The sequence below is a fragment of the Pongo abelii genome, chromosome 4 (assembly GCF_028885655.2).
Source record: "Pongo abelii isolate AG06213 chromosome 4, NHGRI_mPonAbe1-v2.0_pri, whole genome shotgun sequence".
In the NCBI taxonomy this organism is placed as follows: Eukaryota; Metazoa; Chordata; class Mammalia; order Primates; family Hominidae; genus Pongo; species Pongo abelii.
In genome coordinates this window covers 160,459,333-160,484,245 of record NC_071989.2, presented here as the reverse complement: position 1 = coordinate 160,484,245, position 24,913 = coordinate 160,459,333, and the positions used below count along the sequence as shown (strand labels likewise).

Below are 24,913 nucleotides of genomic sequence, written 5' to 3'. Positions count from 1 at the left end.
ATCGGGAGGACCCTAAGTGTTTTAGCAAGGCTGGAGCATCACTTCCATGAAGAGTGGGAGAAATAACTCAAAAGTGTATTAAGACCTTGATATAAACATGGCATTGCCAGGCACTAAACAGGGTACACGCCTAAGACCAAATTGCTGCCCCCTAGGAGCTTACAGTTACAACAATACAAGGTGGAAAAAGCACCACAATGTACAGAATGCAAAATGCTGAAGTATTTAGGAGAAATTACAGCTGAGTTTCAGCTATTAACACATTAGGATACCCAATAGCTTTCTGACAGCTAGTAGTAAACCCATCCCTGAGGGGAGCACAAGTTAATGTCCTTAGACAACAAGCCCTGGTAGAGCTGGGCCATTAAAGACAGTTCTAAGAACACAGAGAAAACAGGGGTATGAAAACTACAGAAGCAACTGGGTAAACATACAAAAAGTGATACCTTCCCTTTTTCTCCTGACAAACTTTAACAGTGCTGGCCTTCCTACAGTGAATCTAAACTGATGATCACCGTATTACTTCTAAAAGCAGATTTGGGACCCTACTAACCAATTCTCTCTGATCATTTGTAAAATGAAGGGGTTGTACAAGTCACTTCCTAGTCCTTTCCAGAACTAACAGTCTATGATTCAAAGAATTCTGAGAGTTTCTCTGTTCCTTGTGGTAATAACCAAAATAGAAGAAAAAAATTTAAGTCTGATGCTTCTCATTCAAAAATATAATTATTTTCTATATAAATCACAAATGATCCCTATGCTATCAGCTAAATTTTACTTCCACCCTATCCTTCTTCAAAATCCATGAATTTTTTAAAACCACATGTCCTACAAGCTACCTTAGCATGCACCAAATGATTTTTCAAAAAGTTTTCTCATCTCCTACTTCCTTATACCAACTTCTTGGTATAATGTCATTTAAAGGGCCAAATCAGTGTACATCTAATCTTCATAACAAAATTTTAAAATTTACGAGAACAACTGACATCAAAGCATGAGGACAATGAGTAACCGAAGTGGGTTTTGTTTTGTTTTCTAATTTTTTGTTTTTTTAGAGACAGGGTCTCACTCTGTCACCCAGGTTAGAGTGCAGTGGCATGATCATAACTCACTGCAGCCTCCAACTCCTGGGCTCAAGCAATCTCCTGCCTCAGCCTCCTGAGAGACGGAGACTACAGGAATGCACCACCATGTCTGGCTCACTTTTCAATTATCTGTAGAGACAGGGTCTTGCTATGTTGCCCAAGCTGGTCTCAAATTCCTGGCCTCGAGCAATCCTCTGGCCTCAGCCTCCCAAAGCACAGGGATTACAGGCATGAGCCACCCCACCCCACCCCAAAGTTATTTTAACTTCAGCAATAGTTAAAACTGTTTCTATCTAAGTTAAACAGGATTTAATCTTCCATCTAATTACTATCAAAAATATAGGCAACCTTCCCCAAAAGTGGGCTCCTGAAAATAAATACTTTGTTCAGTAAATCAATAATTTCTGGTAAACATCCTTAATTTACTTAAAAAAAAATCCTAAGACACACTGTATGCACACTGCACCTTACAAATCTGGGACAATGGCCACATTTCAAAATACTAAACACTTATGAATTTCTGTAATTGGCCAAGTCACCTGATTTATTAAAGAAATAGTTGAACAGATTCCCTATATTATTTTCCTCTTACTTACAGGGAATTAAAATAAGCTACTAGGTTCAAGTAGAAACTGTGGAGAGAAGACGAATCCAATGTTTTCAAACAAGTCACATCAACAGAAACTAAAAACCTAATTGCAAGCCAACACATATGCATAATCAAAAACCAAAACTGGTTAAGGGTTTTAGGTAATCTGTAATCATCTTTTTACTCATTTAGGCCTTGATTTGAGACATGAAGGCATGAACAAGGCAGTTTAATTTCAGTGTTGTCCTGAGGTGATATCTATCCACTAATAAGAACGTAAATATAAACAAGTTCTATCTCACATGTGCCACCATCTCTCCTTTACTATAGTCTCTTAAGAGTTGACAGGCCCACCTATGGTCCCCAGAATCTCAACATTAAACAAATATAAATCCCAAAAGGCATTACTACCTTAGAACCAGAAATTCTTAGTTATCATCTTGTGCCACATGGCCATTACTTGATCAGCAACTTTAACTTAACCCCTCATCCCACATAAGACATTGCTAAGTTTTTTTCTGGTACATGAGGCAGTTAGCTAAAACCTGATATTCAAATAAATGTTGGTGATACTTCAAGTTTAAAAACTGCTGAACTAAAAAGGTCAACAATTATCTCATCTATATGCATTACGGCAAAGATTCCTTTAAGTAACACAAAAAGAAAACTGCAATATAAAAGACACCTTTATAGATTTGACAAATGCAACCATTTAAAAGAAATGTCACTCAGCATAAGCAGTGGTCTACAAATCTAAGCTCTTCAAAAAGGTTACCTGTAAGTTCTAAAATGGTTTTCTATAAAGTGCAACATTTTCCATTAAATCGTTAAATTCTACAAGGGTTTTTCAAATAGAGGGATGAAGAAAAGTATCAGAAGGTGACAGTTTATAAGCACAAAACACAAATTCTATAAACTCACCTGGATTATACTATAATCAAAATATTATTATTCACATCCAGATTTGAAGTTTGCATTAAATTATCAAACCTGATGAGAAAAAACTTAAAAACAAACCACCATTATTGTGTTACCATATATAATCTGCAAATCAAAAAAAGACTCACAAAATCCAAGTTTAATTATCTTGTTTGCCCTAAAGGAAATTAAGAACTGTAATGTTAACCTTGTTCTGAATGTATTCCAGACTCAAGTCTCCCTACAGTAGGAAGTTCATTGCGGTCTATGCTACTGAAATGTAATTAGGGTGGCATTATGGTTCTAGAGAAAAAGCATCAGTTTGGGAGGCAAATGTGCTCCTTGCTACATGGATGATTTGGAAGCCTGTCATTTAACTGTTCTGATTCAGTTTCTTCCTCATCTATTGTGCTGAGGACACTATCACCTAATCCGCAGCACAGATGTGAAAATTAACTTTTCTAACCTAAAGTGCAATGCAACTAACACTGTGGTAATGACATACTCAACCAAAGTCAAATTATTATTTTTGGATTATCGATCTCACTGGTCCCTAGCAATATCTGACAAAGTTGAGAACGCTGGAATACACAAAGTAAAGCCCAACCTCACCACTAAAACAAAAATATAGTTTAAGGCCAAAGATGTCTAATTACAAATCAACAGGTCTTAAAAAACTAAGACCCACTGAACCAAACAAATCTTATCTAACTAAAATACTCATGAGACCAGGTGCAATGGTGCACACCTGTAGTTCCGGCTACTTGGAAGGCAGGAGGACTGATGAGGCCAGGAGCTTGAAACCAGCCTGACAACATAGCAAGACCGTGCCTCTATAAAAATAAAAATTAAAAAAAAAAAATCTCATGGGTCAAGAGTTCTAAGCTCAGTAGCTAATAACTATATATTGGGCCATTCCTACAGATGAAAATTTTCATTTTAAAATCTGAAAATGTTCAATGTGATGAGCTCCTACTGCTGCCACCTATAGAAAATGTTGCCCTAACTTATAATCATTTTCCAGCAGTGGAAACATACACATCTCTAAGCTCTCATGTTTACTCTACATGCAATAATGTACATAATTGTACGAGGATTCTCAACAGTTCTGATCATGATGCTAATCCTCTTTCTTAGGTCCAATACTATCATTCAAAACCTCACAATCATCCCAACTCTGATGACAGAAAGCACTGGGGAAGCCTTGTATTTTCTGAGATTGTGCAGTAATTCCTTGCAACAAATTACAAGCAGCATCAGCATGTATTGCTACCACCTCTCCACATTTACACCAACATACACAACACACACATACATTTGGTATAAATAATAAAAAGTGAAATTACTAATTCCTTAGAGTAGATGTTACTGTAATTCTTGAAACAGATTTCCATTTCCTAGTTTGTTATTTATCTGAGGCTGAGTTTCAAAAGAATGAGTCTTCATTCCAGTTTTCCTAATCCCACAGCTCCACCCACCCACAGGAATAGGGACTATCAATGTTCTCAATGGGGTTGCTTCGTTTTTACACAACATTTGGTATCCTTAGACCCCACCCAATAAATGCCAGATGCATGTCTCTCCAACAACCCTTGCAAATTTCACACATTTTCAAATGTCCTCTAGGATGTGATAACGCCAAGCTGAGGATTGCTGCATCTAGTTAATGCCCTTAAATCTCCAAGTAGGAAGAACTTCTGTTTTGAAATGTATAATTTAGTATTCACTTGTGAAGGATAATTTCTAGGCTATCCATAATTTATGACCTTGAAGTTACCACAAAGTAATTTTTTTTTCCAAAGTGACTCAGACTAAACTTTTCTTTCCACCCATCACATGCTTAATATAAGCTACAAAAGTATAAGTTGTATTTCTTCCTATTATCAGTGATCTGGGCCAAAAGTGGTTACCAAAGTTACTTTAACCCTACAAAAAAGCCATGTGATTCAGTTACATTAAGTTTATGTAAAGGAGATGCTGCCAATTTTCAAATATTTGAGGAACTGGAACCAAACTGGTAATACCAACTTCACTGTGGTCTTAACCATCACAGCAAACCTAGAGTTTCTCAGTAAGGCAAACCAAATATTCCTATGCTATCCTCAAACGACAGTCCTAAAGATGAATACTGTTAAGAAAATAAATACGCTGAATTTTACAACCTGGTTGCCCTTCAATTAGTAATGACAATCACACAAAAGTTTGTTTCACACATGTAAACAAAATCTTCACCCATCTCACACACAGCACTCAACAAATAACACATATGTGAAACGAGTATTAGTCTATATTGCCAGATTAAATTTTCTTCCAGAAATATTTTAATAAAAATTGGCCATTTCCAAGTAACACCCACTGCATGCCCATCAATAAAAGAGAACCATAACAAAATAGAAAATTTACCATATGGCTATGATTTTAAGAAAAAAAAAATGCGGACACGAGCACATGAGCAAAGTCCAATATTAAAGTAACATTCCTTCTTACGGGCTATGATTAGGAATCTGATTAGATACCAGAATAAAAATACAAATGCTGAACTATTTAGGTCAAAGAACCTCTATAGAAGCATCTGTCTTCAAAGGCATTCCAGTTTGAGACTCAATTTTAGAATAAGGCATAACAAATATGTTAACAAAAGACATACACAAAGTGATGAAAGAGGGATTCTATAATTCCCCACATACTCTGAACCTAATAAAACAAATCTAGATTTTTTTTTAAACAATTGCCAAGACTGAAAAAAGATAAATAGAAGGCACAACAGTTTTGCTCCGGTTATCTGGGTTTTGGGAATTTTTTTGCTTTTTGTTTTTTTACAAATACAAATTAAACATGAAAAAACTACTTCAAAAAAACTAACAGTTCAAGAAAAGCCTATCAGTTGCATTCTAGACATTTAAAACCTATTATCACAATTTAAATTTCAATGGTAAAAACAGTAGGTTTTAGAACTGTTTGGTGATCCTTTATCAAAAAAAAATTATATTCCTTTTATTCAGTTTTTAAACATACCAGTGAGAATCAAAATTGTCAAATTTTCCAATGGCAATTTCTCCACACCAGAAGGTAGTCATGACTCTCAAAGAAGAAACAATTTGGGTTTTTCCTGCCTTCAAAATATTATCAAATCCTGTATTTCTTACAGGCTTTTCAAACACGTAGAAAATAAGAAATATTCCAATGAATGAAACATACCAAATGTCAGTAATATGCAAGATATTCCTTTGGGGAAATGGCTGTAAAAAAAAAAAATCCAGTCTGTATATGCAAAGTAAGCAAGGAAATTCAGTCTTTTTTTTTTCTTCTTTAAAAGTCCGTTATTCCTAAAATATCATTCCACAAAATTGGAAGTGAAAGACTAAAGGTCAGGAAAGGGAAGAGAGGGAGAGGGAGCACACACCATTAACACACAAAAACAGTAAAATTATACAAACTTAAGCAGTTTATAACAGACTGGGGTCATACTCCAAGATACCAAAGGCTGGTCAAAAATTCACCATTCTGTTGGAACTAGGGTTTGTATGGCTGCATGAAGATCCATGAAGATTCACTGCCGTGGCGCAAGCCCCCTTCCCACTCCAAATCCTGGTTTCTGCACCATGCCTCCACGGGGAGGGCCTCTCATTCCACCACCCAGCCCACCTCGAGGGCCTCCAGGTCCCCGAAGGCGATTATCTCGTCGGTCGCCTTCCCTGGCAGCTCGAGTCTTCTTCTCTTCGACATTCAGACGGACCTCACCTCTGAACATGATGGGCTGTAAGAATGAAGGTGACCAGACTTAGAGTACTGATAAGCTAGCTATCACTATCAAAGATAAAGAAAGCTATAATAATGAACCAGCAGAGGCTGGGCACGGTGACTCACGCCTGTAATCCCAGCACTTTGGGAGGCCGAGACGGGTGGATCACGAGGTCAGGAGTTCAAGACCGGCCTGACCAACATGGTGAAACCGCGTCTCTACTAAAAAAAATACAAAAATTAGCCAGGCATGGTGGCACACGCCTGTAGTCCCAGCTATTCAAGGAGGCTGAGGCAGGAGAATTGCTTGAACCCGGGAGGCAGAGGTTGCAGTGAGCCAAGATTGCACCATTGTACTCCAGTCTGGGAAAAAGAGTGAGACTCTGACTCAGAAAAAAAAAAAAAAACCAGCATATTATAAATCAGCTAAGTTCTCACAGTTCAGTTTTTTGTTTTTTTAATGAGACAGAGTTTCACTCGTCACCCAGACTGGAGTGCAACTTGAACCCGGGTGGCGGAAGTTGCGGTGAGCCAAGATCGTGCCACTGCATTCCAGCCTGGGCGACAGAGTGAGACTCCGTCCCAGTAAAAAAAAAAAAAAAAATTGCCACCTTCTCCATAGATTTGGAGGCTTAGAATAAAACCTCATCATCACCAATGTGAAAAGATGGTACTGTACATATTTATGCAAAGTACATATACATTTAAAATAAAAACTTCATTAATTTGACATAAACTTTAATTTGCTCTTTAACACCTCCTGAGAATTTTGGATAGTCTTGGCCTTCGTTTCCTCCTAACAGAGCCAAAGTAGTTAACGGGCTACGAAACATTTCAATATATTCAATTTATGCTCTTCACCAGCAATGTAATTTTCTAATTTCTTAAAATGAGTATCTAAGAGTACTTACTATGTGTCACAAGTGTTCTATTCAAATTTATTTATTTATTTATTTATTTGAGATGGTGTCTAGCTCTGTTGCCCAGGCTGGAGTGCAGTGGCGCGATCTCGGCTCACTGCAAGCTCCGCCTCCCGGGTTCACGCCATTCTCCAGCCTCAGTCTCCCAAGTAGCTGGGACTACAGGCGTCCGCCACCACACCCAGCTAATTTTTTGTATTTTTAGTAGAGACGGGGTTTCACCGCGTTAGCCAGGATGGTCTCGATCTCCTGACCTCGTGATCCGCACGCCTCGGCCTCCCAAAGTGCTGGGATTACAGGCGTGAGCCACCATACCCAGCTCTATTCAAATTTATTAGCTCACTTAACCTTTACAACAACCCTCTGATGGTAGATACCTACCTTAAGGACTAGCAAACTAAGGGCTGGGGAGGTTAAGTAACTTGTCCCATGGGTCACAACACTAATGAGTGATGAAAGGAGAATGTAAACCAAGGCCTCCAGGGAAAAATAAGCTTTGAACCGGTAAGCTACACTACAGTATGTCATACACCAGGGCAATCAGTCTTACATAAGCTATTTCTGCTCACACAAAAAATTAGTGAAGGGAGCACAGTAGACTTCTATCAATACCATGAAATGAAGGGTGGCCACTAGGCCTAATACATGCTGAATGACGGATTTATCTACAAAGCCTACTGGACATTTCTGGGTTCTTCAGTGGCTTTGGTGAGATAAACCACTGTTCTCTCATTTCTCAAACAGTATTTTGCAGGAGATGCTTCACAAAAATAAATGGTCAAATAATTTGAAAGATAATATATATTTGCATACTCAGGTTGACAAAATGTTATAACAACAACATTGAACTATGCAGTATGGCCAGGTGCACTGGCTCGCACCTATAATTCCAGCACTTTGGGAGGCCGAGGTCGGCGGATCACCTGAGGTCAGGAGTTCGAGACCAGCCTGGCCAACATGGGGAAGCCCCATGTCTACTAAAAATACAAAAAAATCAGCTCGGCATGGTGGTGGGCGCCTGTAATCCCAGCTACTCAGGAAGTTGAGGCAGAAGAACTGCTTGAACCTGGGATGTGGAGGTTGCAATGAGCCAAGATCACATCATTGCACTCTAGCCTAGGTGGCAGAGCGAGACTGTCTCAAAAAAAAAACAAAAAAATAAAAAACTTTGCAGTATGCCCATTAACATTCTGGAGATATCACTGATCTGCAATATTTCTATTATATGGTTTAAAGTACACAATTTTAATTCACAGGGACAGAAAGCAGATTAGTGGCTGCCAGGGGTTGGGGAGACAGGTACAAGGAATGACTGCTTAGTGAGTAAAGAGCTTATGGCTTTTAGTAAAAAACTTTTGGAATTAAAGGTAATGGTTGCACAATAACGTGTTCTAAATGCAATTAAGTTGTACATTTTTAAATGGTTAATTTTGTTATGTAAATTTCATCTCAATAAAAAAGTATAGCTTAGTAAATTAATATTATTTATACCCTTGTTCTTCTCTACTACTACAAAAAGTAGTTTTTTTGCTAGGGGAGGGGAAGCTTTCTTTGGGGCTCCCACAGTAAGATTTCCATTCTACAAATTCTTCTATTATTAGAACGTACAGGCTAAGAGTACTGTTAGTAAGGACGGTTGACTATATAATTCATCTTCCAAATCCAATTTATTAACTTAAAGGAGAAGCTCTTAATAGTTATTCTCTAAAAACAGCAGTATATCAAAACTGCCCTGGGCAAACTGGCTCTTATGTTAGTTAATAGTTAAAAGTAGGTTTGTATTTCATCTCCTGTACACCAAAAGCCACCACCAAGGAAAGGTAGTTACGTAAATCTCAGTGCACTGGTAACTATTCATTTTCTCATTCTCATAATTCATGTTTTCAAAAACTAAGTTACTTAAACATAAGTTTTGTTTTCCTAAACCCCCAGGGAAGTCTTTTAATAACGGTTGAAAATAATGGAATAAATTACCTGAACATGTTGGAATAAACTGCACTTTACATAAAGACCCAGCTGTAAAGATAAATATATTCTAAAGAACCAAAACCCTTTAAAAAAAAAAAAAAATCAAGACAAAAAGCTGCTTACCCTGTTGCTAAGGACTTTCTGAACAGGCTCAGAATCATCAAACACAACAAAACCAAAATTGGGTAATTTCCCACCACTGTTAATGCGCAACTCCACCACGTTTCCATAACCTGCAAGTGAAACACATTCTCAGATAACTACTTAGACCATTCCCTTTAAACATTACATGTACACAGTCCAATACAGTAGCCACTAGATGCATGTGACTACTGAGCACTTGAATTATAAATACAGCTAGTCTGAGTTGAGATGTGCCTCCCGTAAGTGTAAAATTATGGGAGGCACATTTGGATTTCAAAGATTTATTATGAAAAAGTGTAAAATATCTCTCATAATATTCTTACATGTTGAAATGACAATGCCTTAAGTTAAATGTTATTAAAATTATCCAGTTTCTTTTTACCCTTTTTTTTTTTTTTTTTTTTACCATGACTACTAGAAAATTTATAATTACATATGTGGCTCATTTTCTATTTCTACTATACAGTGCTAGAGAGACACTAGATGAATTTAGTGTTCAAAACTCAATAACCTACTTTGAAAGAAATCTTTAAGCTCTGATTTGTCCACTTCATGAGGCAGGTTGCCGATGAAGAGTTGGTGACTGTCAGGGTGTCTCACCATTCTTCGGGGTTCAATGTCACCTTGCTCACCAGCCTCACGGACTTAAAAGGAGACAAAAACATCAATGAAAGACAAGAGAAAGAAGACATCTTTCAGTGACTGCTCACATTCAATAGTTTTCCCTCTACACTAAAAACAGGTAATTCCATCAACCCTACAATATTTTTATTTTAAAGTATATAAATATCAACCGCCCTCCCAAAATAAGCTCTCACCTCAAAATCCCCCAAACGAGAAATCGCCCTTCTGAGCTCTTACTTGGTCTGGGTCCCCTTTGGGGAGGAATATTTATTCGTTGTTCTCGCACTCTTTGATCCCGTTGAGGTCTCTGTGGTGGAATCTGAGATTCAGGCTTAGACTCTGGACGGGGCTGAAAAATTTTAAGTTAACTTTTGCGTTAAAACAAAGCATGCTTATCCTTTTTCTTAATGAAGTTTCTTAGCTAACAAGTTTTAAACTAGAAAATGGACAATTCCTTCACAAGAAAAATCATTAAAAACCATCTTATACCCTTCTCTTCCATCCTATATGTCAGTTCTGTTTCTACACTGATTTGGGTTGGTTTTTTGTTTTTTTTTTTGAGCCAGAGTCTCACTATGTCACCCATTATGCAGTGCAGTGGCACAATCATGACTCACTGCAGCCTCAACCTCCCAGACTCAAGCAATCCTCCCACCTCAGCTTCCTAAGTAGCTAGGACTACAGATGCATGCCACAAGGCCCAGCTAATTTCTTATTTTTTGTAGAGACAGGGTCTCACTATGTTGCCCAGACTGGTTTCAAACTCCTAGGCTCCAGTGATCAGCTGGCTTCAGCCTCCTAAAGTGCTGGGATTACAGGCATGAGCCAAACTGCACCTGACCAGTTTTCACATTCTCTAAACCTCTGTTGAATCAAATTACCACAATAGAAGTAAATGTGCCCTAATGTACAAGTTTTAGTAGGACCTTACCTGTGAAGCTGGTACTTTAACAACATGAGGTGGTATCCCAGTAACTGGAACAGCTCCACTGGGTGGAAGATTCTTACTGGTCACAGATGCCCAAGAAAATGTCTAAGGGAGCAATACCAACATTACATAATTATACCATGTATCAAAACAATATAAAAGCTACTAACTCTTGATTCCTGTACGTAACAAATGGTAACACACTCTCATAAGCAGGATGGAGTTTATACATATATTAAGATTCATCTCTTTCAGCTATTCAAAATTTAGTACTGAAATTCCTTGGGACTGATGATCAAGTACCAAGCAAATCTGAGAGGCTTAGGTTCAAGAAACTACTCACTTTTTTTTTTGAGACAGAATCTTGCTCTGTTGCCCAGGCTGGAATGCAGTGGCATGTACACAGCTCACTGCAGCCTCCATCTCCTGTGCTCAAGTGATCCTCCCACCTGTTTCCCAAGCAGCTGAAACTACAGGCATGTGCCACCATGCCCAGCTATTTTTTCTTTTTAGTAGAGATGAAGTCTCACTATATTGACCAGGCTGGTCTTGCACTCCTAAACTCAAGCAATCTTCCTGGCCTCAGCCTCCCAAAGTGCTGGGATTAAATGCGTAAGCCACAACGCCTGGCCCAACGAAAGCTACTTTCATTCAAATTTGTGAATCAAACAAAATTCCCTCTCCTCCAAAATCAGCTCAGCTCTTCCTACTGTGATTCAATCCAATCCATTGTACAAACATCGACTCAATTACATCAATTGTAGAATCATCATAAACACCTTTCCCGCACATTTAAAAATCGCCAGAACCTGTTATTCTACCTAATTATTTCTTTTCCATTTCTGCTGCCACAACTCTAATTCAAGCCATCATTCTCTCTCACTAGGGTTACTATAATAACCAACTAAGTGGTCAGCTGGTCCAGCCAACCTACTTTTCCACTTGCTTCTTATGGTTTTGTTCTTGTGACAAGGTCTTACTCTATTACCCAGGCTGGAATGCAGTGGCATAATCATAGCTCACTGCAGCCTTGACTTCGCAGGCTAAACCATCCTCCTACCTCAGCCTCCCAAGCAGCTGCGACCACACATAGGCACCACCGTGCCCAGCTAATTTTTTCCACTTGCAAGCTAAAGTCATTTCAACATTGCTCTTTCCTACTCACCTATTAGCTGCCAGAGAACAAGAAACCCTATCTGTTTTGCCAATATAATACCTACACTTTGAACAATGCCTAACACACAGCAGGAATTTGAATTGTTGAACAAACAAATGACATAACCCTGAGCCTATAAATACAGCACTAAAAATTATATTCCTTCCCAGAGCACCAAATGCAAAGGTTTCAACGTTAGTTCAGTTAACAATCACCCTGACGAGACTCAGGAGGACAAACTGAAAACTTCTGAAATCAAGGATGCCAACTAAAAAAGAAGTTTTACTTCAGCAGTTCATTTCTACTTCCACTATAAAGTTATCTTCAACAAATTTTCATAGAAAAAGAAAAGTATATTCTGCCATGTTATTTTTCTTAAAAAGATGTTATGCACTTGTAGTAACAAGTATGTAATAATTTATAGTGTAAAAGATTAAATATTAAATAGATAAAGAATCACTGATATGGTGCTACAGTGGCACCTAAAATTTCTGGTCTAACAGGCATTCAAGTTACCTAGGGGAAGGGAGTGGTTTCTTTTGATGAAATAAACTAATACACATCTTACCTCTCTCTTATCAAAGGTATGGCTCAATATCTAAGAAATTTCCCTGAAATGAACCACCAGTATGAAAATGTACCTACAAGTCAACCAAACAGCAATACAAAAGAACAGAAATTTTTTTTAAAAAAATAACTAGAAATAGAATAAAAATGAAGACACGTTTCATACCCTCAAGTCTTCCTGTACTGTCTGAGCTATGTCTGCAGGTGCTGGAGAAGAACTCTTCTGAGCATCCTCAGGGACAGTTTCTTCTAATACTGGCTCAGGCTTTTCCTCTTGGATTTCAGATACAGGTTCTTGTTCTGGTTCTGGTTCAGGATCAGGCTCTGGTTCAGCAACAGGCTCCTCTAAATGTTCTTCCATGTCATTACTTTGACAGGAAAATTTGAGAAATATCATTCTGCCACCAATTTATTTCACAAAAAATTCCCCCATCATTTATTAATCAGAAACCAGAATACAGAGTTAGCTCCTTCTATCCAAAAAAAAAATCTAAGAATTGTATATCTATCTGAGTTTTTAAAAAGTAGTTTTAAAAATGCCACTCAATATCTTAACTGGAAACCATTTGTTTGGCAAATTCTGATAAGCAAATGAATCAGGACATCAAAATGAACCAAACCACTTTATGGCTGGAATCCCACAACTATTACAATTCATTTAGCATACAACATCAGAAAAACTCTCAAAATAGGCTGGGGGAGGGGGGAAAAGAAAGTTGCCGTTCAATGGGTATAGTCTGTTTGTAAGGTATATAAAGTTATCTTCAATAAAATTTGTAAGGTGAAAAGTCCTAGAGATCTGTCATACAACCACATCTATACAGTTAACACTACTGTACTTTATACTTAAAAATGGTTAAGATGAAAAAAAGGCAAATTTTATGATATGTGGCTTTTAACACAAACACACAAAAACTCTTTCAAGCACATAAGGAATTTGGGGGAGAAAATATATTAGTTATGATTCAGAATACAATTCTTAAAATTCCACATAAATCAACCAGGAATGCTGTTAAAACTGCAGAGGGGGCTGGGCACACACCTGCAATCCCAGCACTTTGCGAGGCCAAAGTGGGCAGATCACCTGAGGTTAGGAGTTCCAGACCAGCCTGGCCAATATGGCGAAACCTCATCTCTACAAAAACACAAAACTTAGCCGGGCATGGTGGCGCGTGCGCCTGTAGTCCCAGCTACTCAGGAGGCTGAGGCAGGGGGATTGCTTGAACCCAGGAAGCGGAGGTTGCAGTCAGCCAAGATCGCGCCACTGCACTCCAGCCTGGGTAATAGAGCAAGACTCTGTCTCAACAGAACAAAAACAAACAAAACTGCAGATGTTTTGCCTCTTGAAAGTCTAATTCAGTAGGTTTGCAGTGGGACCATGAATCTTCATTTTCAACCAGCAACCCAAGTGAGTAACCTGATTAGTTCATCACACCTTGAGAAACACTTGAAAACACCCTTCAGGCACTGAATATTAACATTCACTGTCACATGGTAACAAGTAAATATGGATTTCTATTGCTATCAAACACATTTCTGTTCCAATCACAAGGGGGAAAAAACCCAAAGGTATAATGATGCACTTACTAAGGTAATGAAATTCTTTATTGCTACTTAACTCATATTGGTATTTATATCAATTTATGCCCGATCTCTAATTAAATAGGTCTCTTTCCACTTCATATTCCCTCAAAGCATTTAATACCTCAATACATTCAACTCTTGATAAACAATATGCAAGTTTTCACCTAACACCAAGAAAAAACTAAACCAAAAAGAAACTGATACTATTTAAACTAAGCAATAGTAGATTGCCTTCATAGTACAATTTACTATTAACAAACAAGTTACATATTTTTGTTTAGTCAAAATTACCAGAAACAAAACCATTCTTCTGAGAAATTATTATTTTGAGGTAATTCTCAGAATATGTAAATGCCCTCCAACAAAGGGAAAGACTAGACAATGCAAGCTCTTATGCAGCCCTGGACATGTGAACAAAATCTTCTTACCTGACAACTGCCTGATCATAGAAAGTTCCAGAATCATCAGGTACCACCTCAGGTGTTTGCTGTCTTTCTTCAGGTTCCTCTACTTCTTCTTCAGACTCTAAGTGAGAAAAAGATATTTAAAGTAATTTGTACTTACTGAATTCACATATACATTCACTTTCGCAATGTTCACAAAACAACAGTGAAGAAAAACATATATAAATAAACAAAGTAGGACAATTTGGTAAAATCATGGCACTGACTTTAAGGACAGAACTAAGGCTTTTAAGAACAGACTTATTTTTGTTTTTTTGTTTTTTGAGACGGAGTCTCGCTCTGTCGCCCAGGCTAGAGAGTGCAGTGGTGCGATCTCGGCTCATTGAAAGCCCCACCTCCCGGGTTCACGCCATTCTCCTGCCTCAGTCTCCCGAATAGCTAGGACTACAGGCGCCTGCCACCACACCTGGCTAATTTTTTGTATTTTTAGTAGAGATGGGATTTCACCGTGTTAGCCAGGATGGCCTCAATCTCCTGACCTCATGATCTGCCCGCCTTGGCCTCCCAAAGTGCTGGGATTACAGGCGTGAGCCACCGCGCCCAGCCTTAAGGATAGACTTTAAGGCTACTGTAGTGTCTTGGTTTTTAAGAGCATGGAGCCTAATGCAGATTCTGTCACCTTACTGGCTACATGACATTAGCCAAATTACATTAGGCAGTTATCTAATGCAGGCTCTACCACTTTACTAGGCAAATGACTGCTTATCTGTAAACTATATTACAAAATAAATATACTCTCAGCCATATAAACAACACTCAATTCTATTATTTTGGAGAAAATTTTCCGTAAGTCTCTGTGTCTACACATCTTCCATGCCTACCCTTTCTTCTAGACTGTCTTTCAAGAACATTTATATAGCAAACAGCTTTGAAAGAGTATCTCCCTCCAGCACAAAGAGCAGACATGTTTACTGCCTGTTGTAATAGATCTGGGTTCCGTAAACTCAGTGTTCCATGCCTTTAACACCACCCACTGCAGTAGAAGTATCACCTAGCCTTCTTCATGACATCCCATTGGTAAATGTGGCAAAACTACTACTACCGTCGTGGTGAGTTAGCCTGTCTCCTTCTGACCTAAGAGTCTTATGTCTTCTACTAACATCCATGATATAAGCTAACCTGTTAGCAGCTTCAAGTAGGGTAAAACCTCAGACTCTTCATATACCATAATTAGTTACTAATGAAGAACAGAGTGTAATGAAAACAGTAAAGAAACCCATAGTCTCTTAAAGGCAATCTGATGCCATTAAAAAAAATTTAGACAAGTAATTTAAAGTATTTCACTACTTACCCTCCTGAGGCTCAGTGACAAACCCACCAAAGACCTCATCTTGGTATCTGAAGATATCATTGTGAACATAGAATTTATTTGCAACAGACCCCTGCAATGCCAACAGAAAGTTTTAATTTATTCAACAGACTTTTAGAAAGTCAAATCACTCTACACCATTGGTGACCGGGACAAGTCTGCCTCCATGAGACATCTGGCAATGTCTGGAGACATTTCAGTTTTTGTTGTTGTGGGGTTCTGAGACAGGGTCTTGCTGTCACCCAGGTGGGAATGCAGTGGGCCATCACAGCCCACTGCAGCCTTGACATCCCAGGCTCAAGCAATCCTCCTGCCTCAGCCTCCTAAGTAGCTAGGACTACAGGGGCGCACCACCATACGAGGCTAATTTCTCTTTTTTTTTGGGGTAGAGACGAGATCTTGTTATATTGCCCGGATTGGTCTTTAATTCCTGGGCTCAAGTGGTCCTCCTGCCTCAGCATCCCAAAGTTCTGAATTACGGGTATGAGCCAGCATGCCCTGCTGACATTTCAGTATTCACTACATGGAATGCTACTGACAACTTATAAGGTTAGGGATGCTGCTAAATTCCTACAATGCACAGGACAGGCTCCCACAACAAAGAATTAGTTGATCCAAAATGTCAACAGTGCCAAGACTGAAAATGCCCACTCTACAATAGCTGGTAAAAAGACTACACTCACATATATTTTGTTTGCTCAGAATACTTTACCTCATCACAAGATAAATATCCAAAAACTGACAAAGCTCTAAGCGTGCAGATGCCACAGCCCACACCTCAAATCATTATAAGGCAATCATATCCCGGATGGGCACAGTGGCTCATGCCTGTAATCCCAGCACTTTGGGAGGCTGAGGCGGGCAGATCACCTAAGGTCAGGAGTTCAAGACCAGCCTAGCCAATATGGTGAAACCCCATATCTACTAAAAATACAAAAATGAGACAGGCATAATGGCCCACGCCTGTAGTCCCAGCTGCTAGGGAGGCTGAGGCGGGAGGATTGCTTGAACCCGAGAGGTGGAGGGTGCAGTGAGCCCAGACTGCACCTCTGCACTCAAGCCTGGGCAACAGAGCAAGACCTTGTCTCAAAAAAAAAAAAAGGCAATCATATTCCTAACTTCAGCAGGTATTTAAAATTCCCCAAGTCTGTCTCCAAAAATATTGATATAAACACTCAAGGGTAGTGCAGCCTAAAAAAGGTTGCTCGCAGTAGGTATAAGACACACCTGAGTGCAGATCCAATTATATAATTTATGAGTTACTCAGTTTCTAAGGCTGTTACTCCTCTGTAAAAAGAGAGGTACCAGCTAGGCATAGTGGCTCACTCCTGAAATCCCAACACTTTGGAGGGCTGAGGTAGGAGAACTGCTTAAGCCCAGGAGTTTGAGACTAGCCTGGGCAACATAGTGAGTTTTTTGTAGAGTGAGTCTCTACAAAAGCAGAAACAAAAATCAGCCAGGAATGGTGGCCTGCGCTTGCGGTCCCAGCTACTCGGGAGGCTCAGGTGGGATTATCATTTCAGCCCAGGCAGTCAAGGCTGCAGTGTCATGATCCTACCACTGCACTCCAGGCCTGGGTAACACAGGGAGACTCTTATCTCAAAAAACAAAAAAGAAAGATATCAACATATACCTCGATACTCTCTGTATTAAATGAGACAGTTTATATAATAGTGTATTATACTAAGAAGTTAGATACTTCCTTTAAAAGAAAAAAACTAATTAAACCTATAATTGACAATCATACTCCAATGTGATTCTTTGCATATTTAGAAGTCTACCACATCTTTACATTTTAATCTAAGCCTTCCTCTAAAAATTATGACTATAATGGCTTCATGTAATTTTGCACAGACAAAAAGTTATCTCATATTCAAAGGTTAAAAGATTTTAGGCATTTCAGGTTTGCTATCCTAAAAAGAAAACTTAAGATTAATGCTAGAGGAAACAATGATTTAATCGGCACGTTCTTACTGCGCCATTTCTATATACATGCTTAAGCAGACAGGATTCCTAACCTTGTTCAGTCTAGACCAATCCGGAAGAAAACACAAATGCAATCATTCAACATAAACTTGTCATCCTTTCATAAGTATAACTAAAAAAAACCAGGCCTCCTTGAAGGAACAGCTGATTCAAGAATAGGGACTGGGCCAGGAACAGTGCAAGATGAACCTGGAACATATTATGCCATAGGTGTTCAAGAAAGATAAAAAGATAATCTCCCATCCTTTATTTACAAATCAAAAAGAGAAAAAATAAGGCGGGGCATGGTGGCTCACACCTGTAATCCCAGCACTTTCGGAGGCTGAGGCAGGCAGATCACTTGAGGTCAGGAGTTAGAGACCAGCCTGACAAACATGGTGAAACCCCATCACTACTAAAAATACTAAAATCAGCCAAGTGTGGTGGCACGCGCCTATAGTCCCAGCTACTCGGGAGGCTGAGTCAGGAGAACAGCCTGAAACCTGCAGGCGGAGGTTGCAGTGGGCAGAGATGGAGCCACTGCACACCAGCCTGGACGACGGAGCGAGACTCCGTCTCAAAAAAAAGAGAGAGAGAGAAAAGATATTTAACTTTACAGTGGCAAAACCTAACTAATCAAAATTCATATCACAACTAAATGACACAATGTGCCTCTCTAATGTGAAGCACTGAATGACACACATAAAACATCCTACAAAAAAGTGTGCTCTTCAAAACTGTCAATGCAATAAAAAAAAAAACAAAAGATTAAGGAACAAGTGCAGATTAGAAGAGACTAGAGACATGATAGCTAAATGCAATGTGTAATTATAGATTCCATGTTGGACAAGGAAAAAAAGTTATTGTAAGACATTATTGAGATAATTTCCAAATTTTAAATATGGATTATAGATTATATTGCATCAACATTTCCTGAATTTGATAACTGTACTACAGAATGGAAGAGAATTCTCTATTCTTAGGAAATGCCCACTAAAGTATTTAGAGAAAGAATTATACACATGTGGGCAAGTGGTGACAGCTGCTCTAGGTAAGGAGTATATAGAAGTTATTGTACTATTATTCCAAGTTTTCTGTTAAGTCTGAAATTTCAAGTGTTTTTAAAGATATGCACAACAGTTCATTGTTTCTTTTTTCATGTATTGGATCACTACAAAATAATCATTACTACACATACCTCAGGAGCAAGGACAAACGTTTGCATGAATCTCCTCAAAGCCTGGTTGTTGTTAGAGAGAAGCCCCATCACCTGGACTACCACACCATCATTTAGCGTGGCATGAGCATCAACATGGCGAATCTTGGTGTGGCAGTTGGTGAAGTTTTGTGACATCACTTTCCTGTGGATTTCCTAAAAAAAAAAATAATAATAATAATAATAATAAACTGCGGATGCCTTAAAATTTAAATAATCTCCAACTAAAAAAAAAAAACTTCCAACACAACACAGGTAAAGAGAATGTGCATATTTAAATTACAGGATATGCAGACTGAATTTTGATGTTTCTTTGTATACTCTATTCCCAGCGACCACACTTGAGTTTTTTAAATAACTGTCCTGAATTAACACACTTCTCAAAATTTAGAAAAGATGATCCCCATGCTAAAGCCAATTATCTTCCAACACACAAAAGCTTCAGAATATATCATACAAAATTAACAAATCTGACATAAGTATTTCAACAAATATATTAATCAAATAGTAATAAAACACATCAACTTTTACTAAAAAGTTGAGAAACTGGATATCAGCAAATCTATGAAGTATGATCCACTTCAATTTTATGAGTTATTTTCTACCTGCTTAACAGCCTAAATAAGGCTTGAAATGCTTACTTTCTGTCCGTAGACTGCATCTGCTGGCTTTCCATTTGAATCCAATCCCCCATGGACATAAGAAGAGTTCTTTCCATAAAATCTGTAAAATGGGAAGATGATTTACTTGTCATCTTCAAGTATCTTATTTTTCACGTCTGATACTGGCAAACTTTTTTTCTTTTTTGCGATGGGGTCTCATTCTGTCACCCAGGCTGGAGTGCAGTGATGCGATCATAGCTCATTGCAGCTTCGATGTGCTGGGGCTATGATCTTCGATGTGCACTTTTTTTTTTTTTTTTTTTTTTTTGCTCTTGCTGACCAGGCTGGAGTGCAATGGCGCCTCAGCTTCCCAAAGTAGCTGGAACTACAGTCACATGCCACCATGCCTGGCTGATTATTTTTATTTAAGTAGAGATAAGGTCAACTATGTTGCCCAGGCTGGTCTCGAACTCACAAACTCAAGCAATCCTACCTGCCTTGGCCTCCCAAAGTGCTGGAATTGTAGGTGTGAGTCACCGTGCCTGGCCCTGGCAGAAATGTTTTCTTCTTCATCTTTGTATGCAATCATCTCTCTATCCCCTACATGCCACTTGATCAACATTTGCTGAATGGGAATAGATTTGGTTCCAGGTTTCAGTGTAGGATGATACTGTTGGGAAGGATCTTGTAGTTTCATGTCAAGATGGCCACCAATACATAAGTTCCTATTTTCACTCAGGAAGAAAATGTGCGGTAAGGCTGGAACAGCTACCTTCTTCATAGACTTCAAGTGTCCTTTTATTAATGTATCTGAGAATAAGCGTGAGCAGTTCCCCTTAAACACCTAGCTCATGCAAGTGGTTTTAGAAGTACTTTTTAACCATTTCTACTGATGCAATGAAGAACGTCAAAGTCAATTCCTCATAGTTTTCACCCATCTATGTCCTCCTTTGATCCATTTTCAGTAAAACAATATTCCATCAGGAAAGCAACACACCAAAATGCTCTAATCCAGGGATAATCACTATTAAGATTTAACATTTGTCTTCCAGATAAATATCTTTTTTTTTTTTTTTTAAAGACAGAGTCTTGTGCTGTCGCTCAGGCTGGAGTGCCATGGCGTAATCTTAGCTCACTGCAACCTCTGCCTTTTTTTGTATTTTTAGTATAGAGAGAAGGTTTTGCCATATTGGCCAGGCTGGTCTTGAACTCCTGACCTCAAGTGATCCGCCCACCTCAGCCTCTCAAAGTGCTGGGATTACAGGCATAAGCCACCATGCCTGGCCTATGCTTTTTTCTTTTTGTCATGTTTTATGTCAGTTTTATTCTATGGGGTAGAAAGAAATTAACCAAATATAAAAATACAAAAAAAGGCTGGGCATGGTGGCTCACCCCTGTAATCCCAACACTTTGGGAGGCCAAGGTGGGCGGATCACTTGAAGTCGGAAGTTCGAGACCAGCCTGACCAACACAGGGAAACCGTCTCCACCAAAAACACAAAATTAGCCAGGCATGGTGGTGCATGTCTGTAATCCCAGCTACTAGGGAGGCTAAGGCAGGAGAACCGCTTGAACCTAGGAGAGGTTATGGTGAGCCGAGATAGCGCCGCTGCACTCCAGCCTGGTCAACAAGAGCAAAACTCTGTCTCCGAAAGAAAAAAAAAGAGCCAGGCATGGCGGTGGTGTGCACCCATAGTCCCAGCTACTCGGAAGGCTGAGGCAGGAGGATCACTGGAACCAGGGAGGCAGAGGCTGCAGTGAGCTGAGATCTCACCACTGCATTCCAGGCTGGGTGACACAGAGAGACTCCATCTACTAAAAATAAATAAATAAATAAATAAATAATATATATACACACACATACACACACACATATAAACTTAGCTGGGCATGGTAGTGCATGCCTGTAGTCCTAGCTATGTAGGAAGCTGAGGCAGGAGGATCACTTGAGCCCTGGAGGTCAAGGCTGCAGTAAGCTATGATCTCACCACTGCACTCCAGCCTGGGCAACAGGGTAAGACTGTCTCAAAAAAAAAAAAGAAAGAAAGAAAGGGTAAAAACAGCTTAGAGACTTGTTCTATCACTTAATAGTCTTGTGCATATGTACCAGCAAATTTTTAACCCCTCTGAGTGTATCTGCAAAATGAAGTTAACTTTCTTACAATGCCTTACCTTTCAGTAAAGATTTTTGTAATGATCAGGAGGAAATGAGAAAAAATGTTCTGGAAATTTTAAAGCCTTAAAAAAAAAACCCAATTACACCTGTAATCCCAGTATTTTGGAAGGCTGAAGCAGGCGAATTGCTTGAGCCCAGGAGTTTGAGATCAGCCTGGGCAACATGGTGAAACTGTCTCTACAAAAAATTAGCTGGGCGTGGTGGATTGCACCTCAGTACCGGCTGCTCAGGAGGCTGAGGTGGGAGGATCGTCTGAGCCCAAGAGTTCAAGGCTGCAGTGAGCTGTGACCTTGCCACTGCACTCCAGCCCGGGAGACAGCTGAGACTTAACTCTTTCTCTCTCTCTCTCACACACACACACATGCACACACACACACACGAGATATATTCCATTGTCAGAGCAATGTCAAAACCAGTATTGAAAACATTCATAAATTTTATTTTATACCTGATAATCATGTGGTATTCAATATGCAAGCTGGTCAAGGTGTAAGGAAAAAAATAGTTCTGGTCCAGCAAATACACATTTTGAAACTTCTATGAAATTATTCTAACAAGTCCATGTAAATAGACAGTTTTGTATAAAGCGACATTGTAAGAGAAAATAATAGAAGCAATCTATAGATCCATCATTAGGAGATTAAAGTACACTACATCTCTACAAAAAACTGTGTAGCCACTAAAATTAATGGGATACAAGTATTACCCTGAAAGATGACTCCAGATTATCAAGTAAGAAAGTTAAGATAGTATATATTAAAACATGTTTTTATATATACAGAAAAATTGTTTCTGTGGTTTTACTACTTTCATAATTTGTTTACGTGTGTTTTAATTTTCAATAAGCATGCATCATTTCTACTAAAGACACTAATTTTTTAAAGCGCATCAACACAAAAGTATGGTATTACAGGAACAGTCATGGATTGTCTTCAATACATTCTTATTTTTTACATCCACCTCAGCTCCAGCAATCTTTAATACATTCTTAGTAAATAATGCATGACTATACCTTTACATTTCAATTGTTATTTTCCCATAATGTACAAGTTTGGATAACTTAGTTTAACTTTCAAAAATTATTTTTTGGGGCTAGGCGCAGTGGCTCACGCCTGTAATCCCAGGACTTTGGGAGGCTAAGGCGGATCAATCACCTGAGGTTAGGAGTTCGAGACCAGCCTGGCCAACATGGTGAAACCCCATCTCTACTAAAAAAAAAAATACAAAAACTAGCCAGGCGTGGTTGTGGGCGCCTGTGGTCCCAGCTACTCAGGAGAAGAATCACTTAAACTGGGGAGGTGGAGGTTGCAGTCAGTCGAGATCGCACCACTGTACTCCAGTCTGGACAACAGAGCAAGACTCTGTCTCAAAAAAAAATTGAGGGATATTTATATGTAAATAAGTATTATGCAACAACCCTACAAAGCATAAGATGATGAGTGGGAGAATCTCAAAGTACCACATACTAAAAGACAGCATTAGATGATGCAGGAGAAAAATGTCTTACCTATGCAGCATGTCTGGGGCCTGGTTCAGCAGGGTGTAATACTGTCTCACAAATTCCCGCCCGACCAGCAGGGGACTAGGCTTCTCCATCACCATTGCTTTGGTCAATTCAATCTAGGGGGAAAAGAGTCAAATATGTCCAAACCTGAAGGATCAAACACAGGGGAAAAGACTGAATCATTTAGCTGAAACCAACTCAGAGACAAGATCATTTCAGCAAGTCGTTTAAAACATGAACAAACATCATAAAAACAGAGCCCATACAGACCAGTTGAGATTTTATACAAATGTATTGCAATCATATGAATACAAAAGGGGGAAATCATTATGAAGAATTCATCATTATCCCCAATATTCAAGACATAAGAACCTCAAAGGTATGTATTTCCAACATACCTCCCACCATAATTTTCTTGTTTTGTATTTGAGACAGAGTCTCACTCTGTTGCCCAGGCTGGAGTGCAATGGCACGATGTCAGCTCACCACAACCTCCACTTCCCAGGTTCACGCGATTCTCCTGCCTCAGCCTCCCTAGTAGCTGGGACTACAGGCAAGCGCCACCATGCCCGGCTAATTTTTGTATTTTTTAGCACGGGATTTCACTATGTTAGCCAGGCTGGTCTCAAACTCCTGACCTCATGAATCTGCTCACCTCAGCCTCCCAAAGTGCTGGGATTACAGGCATGAGCCACAGCACCTGGCAATTTTCTTAAGTTACTAAATCCAATTAAGAGTGTTCCAGTTGTAAAGTTACAAGCACATTCTTATTTGAGGCAATATTAGATTCAAAGGCAATAATCTTAAACAACATAGCTTTGACATCCAGGGACAAACCATCACATTTTCTGGCTCATCTAAATCAGATAAAGTTTTAGTATAGCATCTTTTAAAAAGAAACTGCAAGGCTAAAAATTCTAAATATGCTTACTACTTCATTCTATAATGTAATAAAAAAATTTCAAAATAAAATGGGGAAGTTAACAAACAAGATGTTTATACTCAAAATAATTCCTACTGTATCAAAATTGTGATAATGTAAAATTAACACCTTTGAATGCCAAGAAAGGCACCTGTCCCATAAGAAGTCCAATTATTGTATTATTGTCAGCTATTACCAAAAAACACTTTCTGAATAAAAAACCTGCAATGACATCATCCCAGCATTTCGCTCACGGGGGAAGAGATAAAATTATCCCAAACTTAAACATACAGGCAAACAGAGAATATATACAGATTTAATTACCGCAGAAAAGAAAGACAAATTTAGGTGTTTTTTTTTTTAAAACAGGGGTAGACAAAATAGATTGCTTTTGGTTGATCTATTTCTAAACAAGCAATTTGTGAAGACATATTTACTCTCATCTAGTTCCATCTTTGCATTATTCTTGAATATCTACCCCAATTAGTATTTATTTCACCAATGCCTGTTATTGTCCCCAAAACTACAGCCA

At 38.9% G+C, this 24,913-nt stretch overlaps 1 protein-coding gene across 9 annotated transcripts in view; it reads right to left on the bottom strand.

Moving 5' to 3' along the window:
* Window positions 1–4,895: 4,895 nt before the first annotated feature.
* The window catches only part of G3BP1 (G3BP stress granule assembly factor 1), a 33,406-nt gene continuing 13,388 nt past the window's right edge, over window positions 4,896–24,913 (bottom strand). For 6 of the 9 annotated variants that reach the window (XM_009241206.4, XM_009241204.4, XM_063723878.1 and 3 more), the window contains exons 2-12: window positions 23,463–23,575; window positions 19,820–19,901; window positions 19,161–19,334; window positions 15,980–16,070; window positions 14,653–14,749; window positions 12,807–13,008; window positions 10,921–11,022; window positions 10,227–10,338; window positions 9,881–10,009; window positions 9,345–9,454; window positions 4,896–6,349 (exon numbers count right to left, since the gene is read on the bottom strand). In XM_009241206.4, coding sequence (XP_009239481.1) covers window positions 6,143–6,349; window positions 9,345–9,454; window positions 9,881–10,009; window positions 10,227–10,338; window positions 10,921–11,022; window positions 12,807–13,008; window positions 14,653–14,749; window positions 15,980–16,070; window positions 19,161–19,334; window positions 19,820–19,901; window positions 23,463–23,557 — 1,401 coding nt within the window. In that variant the 5' untranslated portion in view covers window positions 23,558–23,575 and the 3' untranslated portion in view covers window positions 4,896–6,142. 9 annotated transcript variants of the gene reach the window in all.